At 37.4% G+C, this 13,775-nt stretch overlaps 2 protein-coding genes across 2 annotated transcripts; both read left to right on the top strand.

Annotated features, from left to right (window-relative positions):
• Positions 1 to 2,330: 2,330 nt before the first annotated feature.
• On the top strand, positions 2,331 to 7,818 carry LOC131943763 (temptin-like). The gene is made up of 4 exons (XM_059304027.1): positions 2,331 to 2,428; positions 3,040 to 3,232; positions 7,480 to 7,609; positions 7,751 to 7,818. The coding sequence occupies exons 1-4, from the start codon at positions 2,412 to 2,414 to the stop codon at positions 7,765 to 7,767; spliced, it is 357 nt and encodes a 118-aa protein (XP_059160010.1). The 5' UTR covers positions 2,331 to 2,411; the 3' UTR covers positions 7,768 to 7,818.
• A 2,104-nt stretch (positions 7,819 to 9,922) lies between these two features.
• LOC131943735 (temptin-like) lies at positions 9,923 to 13,771 on the top strand. Its single transcript, XM_059303963.1, has 4 exons — positions 9,923 to 10,018; positions 12,063 to 12,255; positions 12,766 to 12,895; positions 13,634 to 13,771. The coding sequence occupies exons 1-4, from the start codon at positions 10,002 to 10,004 to the stop codon at positions 13,660 to 13,662; spliced, it is 369 nt and encodes a 122-aa protein (XP_059159946.1). The 5' UTR covers positions 9,923 to 10,001; the 3' UTR covers positions 13,663 to 13,771.
• The last annotated feature ends 4 nt before the right edge of the window (positions 13,772 to 13,775 follow it).

Below are 13,775 nucleotides of genomic sequence, written 5' to 3' on the forward strand. Positions count from 1 at the left end.
CCCCCACCCCCACCTCCACCACCACAAACACCACCATCACTACCACCACAGCAACTACCACTGCTACCACCACCACCCCCACCCCCACAACCCCCACCCCCACTACCACCACCACCACTACCACTGCTACCACCACCACCCCCACCACCACTACCACCACCACCACCACGACTACCACTACCACTAACACCACCAACCCCACCAACACCACCACCCCCACTCCCCCACCACCACCACCACTAACACCAACACCACAACCACCACCATCACCATAAGACACCATGATGAGACAGGACACCATGATGAGACAGAACATCACGATGAGACAGAACACCATGATGAGACAGAACACCAAGATGAGACATAACACTAACCCCATCAATACGAGGCCCACTCTCCCACATAGCTAATGAAAAGACTTTTCCCAAAAGCAGACGACACCAGTTGAGAAAAGAGCGCCATCTACCCGTCCATTTATCCCCTCCCTAGAAGTATTTCAAGTAACAAATTAGATTAGCATTTGTTCATCACTCTCAAGCCGCTTATACACAGAGCGACTGGGCGGAAAAAAATGTCCGAGCAGGTGATGAAAGCTGAGTAGCTGCTCTGATGGGGACTCGCAGCCACAGTGGGTGACAGGCGGAGAAATATTGCCTCCCTTGTCTGCAGATAGGGGGCGCTAAAATAAGAGGGCGCTGGATGTGTTGCGACATGGCCGCACGTTAGGGAAGAAAACTCCACGCCACATCTCGTCCATGGCGTGCGCTAGAAACCAAGGCTGCTTTAAATTCGTAATTTAATTAAAAAGTTCAACTCTGACAAGAGAGGGAACAAATAATTAAATTTCGCGGGAAGAGGGAGGCTGTTGTCGTCCGGCATCAGAGCTAGAGTTCTGAGCCTTCACAACAGTTTGTTTTAACGCGAGATCCCAGGGCTAGCAGAAGATGGATGACGGCCCCGGCTCTCGAGGCTCACGTTGGCCCACTGTTGGCCCGCCTAACACGAAGCTTAAAAGTTTATTATTCTACAGATGTTCCGACGTGTCGGAAATTTTTTTTACAGACTTCAGATAATTGGGGACCGGGAGGGTGGCTGTGTGGGGTGACAGACAGTACCATCAAACACTACCATCACACAGTACCATCAGGCAGTACCATCACACAGTAACATCAGACAGTATCATCACACAGCAGCACTGTATGACAGATAGTATCATCACACAGCAGCACTGTATGACAGATAGTATCATCACACAGCAGCACTGTATGACAGATAGTATCATCACACAGCAGCACTGTATGACAGATAGTATCATCACACAGCAGCACTGTATGACAGATAGTATCATCACACAGCAGCACTGTATGACAGATAGTATCATCACACAGCAGCACTGTATGACAGATAGTATCATCACACAGCAGCACTGTATGACAGATAGTATCATCACACAGCAGCACTGTATGACAGATAGTATCATCACACAGCAGCACTGTATGACAGATAGTATCATCACACAGCAGCACTGTATGACAGATAGTATCATCACACAGCAGCACTGTATAACAGATAGTATCATCACACAGCAGCACTGTATGACAGATAGTATCATCACACAGCAGCACTGTATGACAGATAGTATCATCACACAGCAGCACTGTATGACAGATAGTATCATCACACAGCAGCACTGTATGACAGATAGTATCATCACACAGCAGCACTGTATGACAGTTGATATAGCGTTGACAGCTGGCAGATAAATAGGGCACGAATTCTTTCAAACAAATAACCTCACAATGACCTTCTAAAATTTAATACGTGCCAACCAATTCTAATGTACATTTAAATTTGGGTATTTTAATCATATTATAGACACAATGAACAATTTAACTAAAAATTAATAAATTAACTCAGAGCCTTATTCAAATAATTATCGCGATTAATCGACGAACGAGCATGTATTATAGTGTACAATGTTTATTTTATTGAAAAGCTAGTCCAAGAATTTAAATTAAAATCACCGAGTCATAAATGTAATGACCTTGATTACCTCGCGCTAAAGGAAACAATTTACAACTGCACGTAATAAAAAACCGAATGTTTTCCTATACCGGATACAGCCGGCGTGTGACCCGCGTCTGCCCGTCCATGCGGAACCTGCTGTTTGCTGAAGGGAATGTATTGGCCCATGTCTCAAATATTTGTCCGACATTACGTTTGTCGACCTGCTCGTCTCTTCAGGCTGGCCAATTACTAGATCACGTGACACGGTTGTATCAGTCATGTTTGCATTAAAAAACCGTTACCTTTAAATGAGCTGACGGGCATGTCTGTGACCACAGGAGCGTGACCCGGCTCACACTCACGTCTGCTAAATCTGTCGTCTGCTGGATATTTCTAGACACAAAATGACCAAAAGTTTGAGGTAAGATTTTGGGGAGCTTTCAGCAAACTATTGTTTTTTATATAATTTATTGCATTAAACCTGTTTAGATAACGGAATACATAAAAACTATTAAAAACAAAAGATATATAAAATATTGTTTTTTTTTAAAGTAGTGTAATTTCTATCAAGTTGTGTGATCGAATTATAATTTGCTGAACAGCAGTGATATGTAATTAGGGTTGATGTCGTCAAAAATTGTTTGCTGCTCTAATTTGAAATAATTTATCAACCCCAGCACCTAACGCAAATAAACCCGCAATGTGTTCCAGTCATCCAACCCAATGACTGGCTAAAATAGTTTCGTAAGATTGTAATGTGTGTATAAAGTTCTAACCTGTTCAAATTCCCGACGAAACAAATCATTTGTTTGCCTTCTGCTGACCTCGTAACCATTGTCTCTCCACAGGTCAGTACTGGTCGTCTGCCTGACCCTGACCCTTGTCTCTCCACAGGTCAGTACTGGTCGTCTGCCTGACCCTGACCTTTGTCTCTCCACAGATCAGTACTGGTCGTCTGTCTGACCCTGACCTTTGTCTCTCCACAGGTCAGTACTGGTCGTCTGCCTGACCCTGACCTTTGTCTCTCCACAGGTCAGTACTGGTCGTCTGCCTGACCTTGACCCTAGCTGATGCCTACCGCAGGTACCAGGACCTGATCCCTAACGGCCACAACGTCCCCGAGCCTTGTTCTAGAAACCTCTGGCCGGGGGTGGGTCACAACAACATACAGGGGGGCGGGCAGAGGAACTTGTTCGGACGAGATTTTGAATGTGCTGGGTCAAAGGTCAGTGATGTTGCAGGGGTCAAGGCCAATATTTGAACATTTAAAATTAGATGGGAAAAAAACAGATGTATTTTTTATGCAATATAAACACTTCAACTCTGTACAACAACTGCACACTTTTCAATCATTGGAAAGGCTTTAACCCCTTAATACCTGAATATTTTTCCAAGTGTTTAAAAATACATTTTTATAGCCTCTCTGTATAAATCAAGTTTTTTTCTTTTCCTTCTTTGACGATATATCTTTGACGATATTTTTCAAAAGTGAATTTTACGTGGCAATATATGTCAACGTAGTTTCAAGTAGGGCATACATTTACCATCCTCTGTGTGTAATTAACACAGAACCACAGGCAGTGATAGAATAAATACACCCATACTGTATGGCATGTATGTTAGACGTAAGAGTGATATGTTGCCTTTTCGCGACAGTCGTTGTTGGGGAATTAATTATATTAAACACGGTACTTGTTAATGAGGTTATCATATAAAAAGTGTAAACTCGACAATTAAACAAAACATGTCAAGCTTTTCAGTTGAATCAACTTCCAAGTCTCTTCTCCATGTCTCAGTGTATATAGTAAAAATTGTCGGCATTTCACCGCTAGTTTCTTCTAATTGAAAACGGCTATCAAGTTGAGTCGTCTGCTAACTTAAAGATTAGCCAAAAAGATTAGCCAGTTGTATCGTCTGCTAACTTAAAGATTAGCCAGTTGTATCGTCTGCTAAATTAAAGATTAGCCAGTTGTATCGTCTGCTAACTTAAAGATTAGCTAGTTGTATCGTCTGCTAACTTAAAGATTACCAGTTGTATCGTCGGCTAACTTAAAGATTAGCAGTTGTATCGTCTGCTAACTTAAAGATTAGCCAGTTGTATCGTCTGCTAACTTAAAGATTAGCCAGTTGTATCGTCTGCTAAATTAAAGATTAGCCAGTTGTATCGTCGGCTAACTTAAAGATTAGCAGTTTTATCGTCTGCTAACTTAAAGATTAGCCAGTTGTATCGCCTGCTAACTTAAAAATTAGCCAGTTGTATGCTAACTTAAAGATTACCAGTTGTATCGTCTTCTAACTTAAAGATTACCAGTGATCAGTAGCGTACGCAGGGGGGGAGCAGGGGGAGCGGCCGCTCCCCCTCTGGCCATTTTCAGCAAAGTGGCGCCTTTTTGGAAACTTTTTAAACTCAAAGTTTTAAACAATGATATTTGTTAAAAAAATATTTTTTGGTCGGCACATCTATGTAAATCACAAGATTTCTTTTCATGTAGCAATTAAGCATTATTGTACTAGTCTAGTAGTGTCTACGTTTACAACACGTATTAACAGCTGCATCAGTTTGCCATTCTAAAAATAACCATTACGATGCATTGCAATGTTTAAAAAACCTCTACGGTAGTACCACTTGGCAAGAGGAGTGTTAAGTTTAAGGCAACTGTATAATGTATTTGCTTACAAATAATTGAATTAGAAAAAGTTATACATAAAACTTCACACATAATTACTTTATATATACAGTTTGTATCGTGTGATTAATTTAAAAAAAATTACAATACAGAAACAAATACAACTGATGTGGCACCTCTATTTAAATTTACTTATGAGCAAACTGCGTAGTTGTGGGGAGATTTCGACAAGGTCGATAACGTCATCACGATGAAGTAGTAGTATTATGACAGTTTGGGCGATAGTGATTGCGATTACAAATTATATGAAACAGTTACAACCCCCTCCCCCATGGACCCCTTATACAAAAAATATTGTCATAATACCACTGCTACTTATTTAAATCTATTTCTGTAATATATATTTAATATATTTGTGTAATATATATGTTTGTTTAGAACCGAAATCTAAAAACTAACGCTATGTTCACTCTTGAGTTGGTTATCTCCCCCCCTACACACCTCACCACCACAATTGTATAGAGCGACATTAATGTCACACCTAGGTATACACTGGGTTAAATAATTGACCTAAAGTGAACGAACTGTGGTGAATGAAGTTGAACCCACCCCCCCCCCCCCCAACCCACCCCGAACTGATCTGTTAAGTACATGTAGAAAAACGCGTAATGATGTACCAAAGTACCATGCCGCCAGAAAATAAGCTTTTTAAACGTAAAACTCTGGGAATATTGTTTTTGCAATTACCAGTAAAAGGTGTGTGATCAATACAGAGATTCAACCCATAAGAACACAAAGAAGCAGTAGTTAATTAAAATATATGATCTGAACTAAAACACCGATATTTAGTTAAATGTAGCCTGTTATTCCGAATGTTTTTCTATTATATCGAAAAGCGTGTTTTTATACCAACTCTGATTTTAAAAACTTTCATTATGCTGTTATACTTAAGCATTTATGATGACGATACCTTAAATTCTGATTATAGACAAAAACATGTTGTAAACACGAATAGTGTTAAACAATTTCATTATATTCTAAAGTAATTATTTATTTGTTTTGACATTTATAATTAAATGTGTAGATATATACATATTTATATTAAGAGAGTGATTATTTCCCCTATATCACTTGTCTGAAATAATTTCCCAGGAATTATTATGTAAGAAATTTTTTTTACAAGAAGTACAAAACAGATTGTGTTACGTTCATTATTTTGGTTGTAGTGTATATATATATATATATATATATATATATATATATATATATATATATATATATATATATATATATATATGTTTAGATTGATACAATTTTTGTTTTGTCGGCCTACATTGTTTGTTTTTTCTTATTTCTTCAGAGTGCTACTTTCAATTTATTTTACATCATAGCGAAGCAATGACATACAGCTAGTTATTATATATATATATATATATATATATATATATATATATATATATATATATATAATACACGTATATAGAACGTATAAAAAATTCGGCGCCTTTTTTTTATCTTTTCGCTCCCCTACAACGAAAACCTGGATACGCCTCTGCCAGTGATATCGTCTGCTAACTTAAAGATTAGCCAGTTGTATCGGCTGCTAACTTAAAGATTAGCCAGTTGTATCGTCTGCTAACTCAAAGATTAGCCAGTTGTATCGTCTGCTAACCTAAAGATTAGCCAGTTGTATCGTCTGCTAACTTAAAGATTAGCCAGTTGTCTGCTAACTTAAAGATTACCAGTTGTATCGTCTTCTAACTTAAAGATTACCAGTGATATCGTCTGCTAACTTAAAGATTAGCCAGTTGTATCGGCTGCTGCGCTCCTTGCCTGCTCGTCTGGTTTTTCCTCGTGTACCATATTGTACTCACCAGGGGTCGTGCGTGCACTAATTACCGAGAACGGACTGCTCGAAAGGTCACGAGCATGACTTCCGGTGTCGCCACTTGTTTCGGTATATGAACACTTACACAGCTGGACGGCTAGGGGCTAACTAGGACCGGCACTCGGGTACACGGGTACAGAGGGGGGGGGGGGTAGCACTAGGGGACTCGCGGGGGATGGGGGGGGGGATCGTAGATTTATCTTGATACATTCGATCTAGACTTAATTTTTTTGACGACATGGGTAGAGTTAAGAATATGAGGGGGTGTAGGGGTTCGGTTGGATATTTACCGCCTTTTTTCTGTGATTGAAGATGATGGATATACGTGGAGGAGACGACAGCAGAAGGTAGAAGGTTTATAAAGTGACTGTCATCCATTTGCTTTTAATTAAAGTACAGATTATAGCGAGATTTTAACGAGATTTAGGGGAAAAATTATTCAAAGGTAGGCTATATGTCTATCGTGTATCCTAGAGATAGTCATAGAAATATAGAGTTTCATTGCGGCTTTTTAATTCCACCCTTAGTCCTAATCATGTTGGTCAAATCAATTTTAAAAAAAAAGCGTTGTTGTTTTCTATAAGAATTCAGAGTTTCTTCGGGCATCTCTTCACACACACCCCACCACCACCGCCCTCTCCCCGTCCAGACACCACCAGTGCCCGACCTCCCCAACCGAAAATTAAAGTTCACCTCTAATAAGAAGATATAAGTGAAACAAACCCTGTAAGAATCACATTGAGAAGTTTAAGAAATCAACACGGGTTGAGTTTTATCTAATGGAATAAATCAAACCGAACAAGTTGACTGATTGGGGTGGTTGTTGACCATGGAACAAACCAGAATCACAATCATGTGTCCATTTTAAGCTGTGGGTGTATAGGTACCATTTTTGTCTGTACGTGTCAATGTCTTTTAAAAGTTTCTAAATATTCTCTCTGGACATCTATTCATCAGTGGACGGTGGAACTATGTCGTCAAGACTCGGACAATGACGGGGTGACCAATGGTCAGGAGCTGGGCGACCCAGACTGCAAGTGGACACAGGGGAGCATACCCACACGAATCTTTGCCATTACACATCCAGGTGAGTTACGTCCCTTTATACAGGTCACTATTTTAAAACTTCAAAACAAATCGCTTAGAATTAGAATGTCCACCCAACGCAAGTCTGGGTCAGTAACGTCACATGGGCTGGTCACTAATATGTTACCTCTCATCTCTCCAGGTATACCAGACAGTTGATCACGTGACCACAAATCTCATCACGTGGCTGCAGGTTGAATTGTGTAACAATATAATATTTTTTAAATTAAATCTTGAAACAACTTTTTTGTGTTTGTTGTTATTCTCTGTGTATAACAAAAACTATGATGAAACTACCACAAAACCGAAACTATCGTGAAGCAAAAGCATACGTACATTACTTTATGACAAGAAAAAATCTTGTCTGAATAAAATAATAAAATTTACATCTGTTGTTGTTTGTTTTTTTTTTTGTTGTTTTTTTTTTTTTTTTTTTGTTTTTTTTTCATTACTTTATACAACATTAATACGGTTTTCCTGTTAATTGATAAATGAATTTTTTTTAGGAATATTATTTTGAAGTATATTTGAGTGAAGGTCAGCCGTAAGATTTTTTATATAATATGTCAGCCACTGAAAAAATAGATGACTTTTAATCTTGTCTTAATAAGTATACATCTATGTTTTACATTGCGCTCATTCCTTTAAAAAGAAAAAAAAATATATAAATAAACATACAAAGGGAAGCAACTATGTAAAACAGTTTTTATACATAAAACTGCTGTTGTCTTTCCTGTTTGATATGCCTAATTCAAATTTTTAAGTTTAAATTAAATTAAAATTAGATGTTTTGTATTAAGTATAAATAAACTATTTTAGTGAATTAAAGTACATTTCAGGGGGGAAAAGTCAGACAAAAATTCAAATCAAATCTTAAATGAATCAAACGGATCTAATCTGTACTCAGAATAATAACTCACCGCCCCCTTACAACAACAACAGTTCCCCAACGATTCAGTGGTCAGGAATCTTTGGTTGAGATCTGTTATGGTGGCCTGATACCTTTATGGTACAGTTGCAGGTGACGTCAGCAGATTGGACCCACAGACACGCTCTCAACCCAACTCACACACCTTTTAAAAAGTTCTGAGATGATCTGCACTGAGTCAATTCGGTGTGTAGCGGCGCCCCCAACCAATCACCAGATGTATCGATTACTTACTACCCCAACCAATCACCAGATGTATCGATTACTTACTACCCCAACCAATCACCAGATGTATCGATTACTTACTACCCCAACCAATCACCAGATGTATCGATTACTTTTTGCTTCTGGACCAAGCCCCCTGACAACACGAGAGATCATCACGTAGGCAGCTGGTCGACACAGTGCTGGTTTCAGGCAAACTACACGTGCAGCTTTATTGTTGAGCTAAATGTGAATAAGACGGTCATCACGTGGTTGATCTAAATATAACTTACACCAGATGCAAAGCTAGTTCATGACAACAAAACTATCTTGAACAGACATAAAATCAAACATGATCAGATTAAACAAAATTTCTAACACCATGTTTTCATGGACATCAAAGGTAAGGAGCTCGAGGTGTTATAAAAGCCCCCCCCCCCCTCCCCCAACCCACCGCTATTGAAAAACGACTTAGTTGCATCTCGTTGAGGCAGCATTATGTGTTCATTTATCAACATCGATGCAGCTTTAAAATTCAACTCTACGTCATACTCAAGACCAGCATCCTCTATCAAAAACACCAAACTATCAAAATATTTTTTAACTACATCATACAGGGTGTTTTTGCTGCAAGTTCGACTATGAAGACCGTTGATTGTGTGACGTCATTCTTCTCTAGATTAACTTGTCTGATTTTAAAGTATTTCATAATTTTTGTTTAAATTTGCTTGTATGATCTTAATGTGTGACGTCATTCCTATTTAGATGTGCATGTCTGGTCCCCATTTTATGACGTCATTGTTTCGATTTGCTTATTTTATGTCATGTATGACGTCATTTGTTTTTCTGGTTATTAAAAAAAACTCAGATAAGTGAGAGCAGTCCCAAGACCGGCCTAACTTCAGAAGACGTTTAAATCTATGTTGACCAATGGCGAGATAAATCTTACAAGACTAGATGTTGGAGAACAACCCCCACACCAACATCCCCCCCCCCCCCCCCGACTCATCAGCTGATCAAGAGATGTCAAAGGCAATTAACCTGGACGTTAGATGATATTTCGATTGGCCTTCTTGTCCTGAGGCCCCTCCTAATATCTCCACTTTAATCCAGGCTGTCGTCAAGACACGTCTCACGGCGTCAATTAAGTATCATAAAAAATTTTTTTATACATCTCCTTGACTGGTCGTCAACTCAATCAAACACTGAGCAGTTTGTTGAAGTAGCGAGAGGTTAGGAAATCTTGCAACGTACAGCAAATATGGCTTGGTGTTTAAGGTAAGACATGAATTGATTGTCATATATATATATATATATATATATATATATATATATATATATATATATACATATATATATACACATATATATATATACATATATATATATATATATATACATATATATATATATATATATATATATATATATATATATATATATATATATATATATATATATATATATATACATATATATACACATATATATATGACACATATATATGTATATATATATATATATATATATATATGTATATATATGTATATATTTATATATAAGTATTTACATACATACATTATATACACATATGTATATATATATATATTACTAGCCGTCCCGGCCAGGCCCTGCTCTGGCTTCTGTGAAAAACCTTTCTGTTAAAGACCATTACCTGTGTGTTTAGTAATCATCATAAACCCGGCATTGCCCACCCAAACCACAACCAACCAAAACAACAAAACGCAAACATAACGCTAACACAATTACAAATACAAACGAAAACAAAAACCTAACAACAAACCCAACCACAACCACAAACACCAATACAAACACAAAGAAAAAACAAACAAAAAAGCAAACGAAAACAAAAACCTAACAACAAACCCAACCACAAACACCAATACCAACAAAAAAAACAACGAAAAATCAAACGAAAACAAACCAAATCCAAACGCAAAACCAACCAAAAACACAAATACAAACCCAAACAAAAAAAACACAAACAAAAACGAAAAAAGAAAGAACAAAAACGAACCAAATCAAAACGAAACCACTAACGCAAACCCACCTAAACACAAAGAAAACACTAACGCGAACATAAACGCCCGGGGCGGAATCACCTGTTTTAGCTTAATGAACGACTATAGTACCCCAACTTATTCATAGTCTTTTGCACTCACTTAAACGAACGCGCCTGTTTCAATTTAATGAACAATTTTAATACTCCAAGCTTATCCGTAAAATACCTACAACATTTGCACTTGATCAATCCCCGCTAATTATGTAATTATTTTTTTTTCCCAACACCAAAACAAAGTAATTAAAAAGTAAATTATTTTCCACAAAATGCAATGGTTTTATAAAGGGAAGTAATTTTGTTTTCCTAATTTATCAAAGGGAAGTAAGTGCTATAGGACTAAATAAAGACATAATTAGAATTTTTGTAAAAGATGATATTTTTTTTAAACTTGTGCTTAATGAACATGCCGACAATTATTACTATAATTTGAAAAATGAAAATTATTTCCCAACACTTTCAATAGTAATTTTTTAGCTCATAAATTTAGACAAATACGCACGATAATTTTCTAACACTTAAATTCATCGAAGACCAACGACAAACATATGCATTACATACAGAACTGAGCTTTATATATTAGATATGCATATATATACTTATATATACATATATATACACATAAATATATTTATATATATATATATTTCTGCATATATATACACATACATATATATACCTATATATGTGTATATATGTATGTATATACATATCTATACATATCTATACATATAAATGTATACTAATATATATATATATATATATATATATATATATATATTCATTTATATGCATATTTATGCATATATACTAGCGTGCCGCTTGTATTATCTACTTTCCCTTAAGGCTTTTAATTTCAAGTTGGCAACAGTTACGTGTGTCAGGTAGTTTTGATTTGTTTCTATTGTACCATCCACTGTTTATGTCGTCAAGCAGGGTGGGCAATAGATCTTGCCTCTTCTTAAACTTCCCTTCCCAGAAACTCTACAGCGTATGTTTCTAGTGCTTGTTGCTGCACCCTGCTTCACTTCACACACGGTACTTTGCCGTACCGCGTCTTATCAAGCGATTGGATTGTTTTTACAATTTGTCCTTTATTACATTCCACCCAAAACACTATTCCACCCACCTGAGTATTCTTTCTCCTACTTATTTTCCTGTTTGCTCTCTTACCACATACGAATTACCCCCCCCCCCCAACTCACACAAAATTATTCCTAATTATCTCCCCTGTTCCACCAGAGTTATTGCGGCTGTCTGTCTTCTGCTAGTCGGAGTCCAGTCTATGAGACAGTTCCGGGGTGAAATTCCCAACGGATATATCCTGCGCATCCCTTGCCAAAATGAGACGTGGGAAGGGGTCGGGCACATGAATTTTGGGGGAGGTGGAGAGTTGAATCCCTTTGGTCGGGATTTCTTGGCTGCCGGCAAAAAGGTAAGCTACCATTTAGTGCGGGATTTGTTGTTTGGCTTTGGGCACAAGGTAAGAATAGAACATTAAAAGTTGTCTCACCACATGAGGGATGTGGAGACTTGCTATTTTAGGGTGACATTAAATATTATTTTTAAAGTACTAAGCAGTTTAGATTGACCAATCAAAACAGTCAACGTGTTGTTTATCTAGTGGACCACCAACTAAATGTGCTGTTTTATCTAGTGGACCACCAACTAAATGTGTTGTTTTATCAGTGGACCACCAACTAAATGTGTTGTTTTATCAGTGGACCACCAACTAAATGTGTTGTTTTATTAGTGGACCACCAACTAAATGTGTTGTTTTATCAGTGGACCACCAACTAAATGTGTTGTTTTATCAGTGGACCACCAACTAAATGTGTTGTTTTATCAGTGGACCACCAACTAAATGTGTTGTTTTATCAGTGGACCACCAACTAAATGTGTTGTTTTATCAGTGGACCAGCAACTAAATGTGTTGTTTTATCAGTGGACCACCAATCTGTGTCGACTTGACTCTGATGGGGACGGCTGGACCAATGGTCAAGAGCTGGGTGACCCCAAGTGTCAGTGGAGGGTTGGGAGAAAACTTCCCAAAGCTCGGAGCATCACACACCCAGGTAGAGTGCTCATAGGTTACATGATAGCTTTGACGTGTCATTCATAGACTTACACGAAACAGTTAACACAATGTTTCATTTACAAATGTAAATATTTGGGTAAATATTTTGCTAATTAACCTGACACAGGTATAAATCCAATTAATCTGACAATGTATGCAGGTATAAACCAATTAATCTGACAATGTATGCAGGTATAAACCAATTAATCTGACAATGTATGCAGGTATAAACCAATTAATCTGACAATGTATGCAGGTATAAACCAATTAATCTGACAATGTATGCAGGTATAAACCAATTAATCTGACAATGTATGCAGGTATAAACCAATTAATCTGACAATGTATGCAGGTATAAACCAATTAATCTGACAATGTATGCAGGTATAAACCAATTAATCTGACAATGTATGCAGGTATAAACCAATTAATCTGACAATTTATGCAGGTATAAACCAATTAATCTGACAATTTATGCAGGTATAAACCAATTAACCTGACAATGTATGCAGGTATAAACCAATTAATCTGACAATGTATGCAGGTATAAACCAATTAATCTGACAATGTATGCAGGTATAAACCAATTAATCTGACAATGTATGCAGGTATAAACCAATTAATCTGACAATTTATGCAGGTATAAACCAATTAATCTGAAAATGTATGCAGATATAAACCAATTAATCTGACAATTTATGCAGGTATAAACCAATTAATCTGACAATTTATGCAGGTATAAACAACAAAGACGTCAAGTGTTGAAAGCAGCCAAGACGTCGCTGTGCTTAGCAAGATGGCCGCCCATTCCCAAGACTTAATCCACCATTATAAACTTTTACAACCATTTTGTTTTATTCTTGTTACGTGTCTCCTAA

The sequence above is a fragment of the Physella acuta genome, unplaced genomic scaffold (genome assembly GCF_028476545.2).
Source record: "Physella acuta isolate Inbredline_101_S28 unplaced genomic scaffold, ASM2847654v3 ptg000038l, whole genome shotgun sequence".
Lineage (NCBI taxonomy): Eukaryota > Metazoa > Mollusca > Gastropoda > Physidae > Physella > Physella acuta.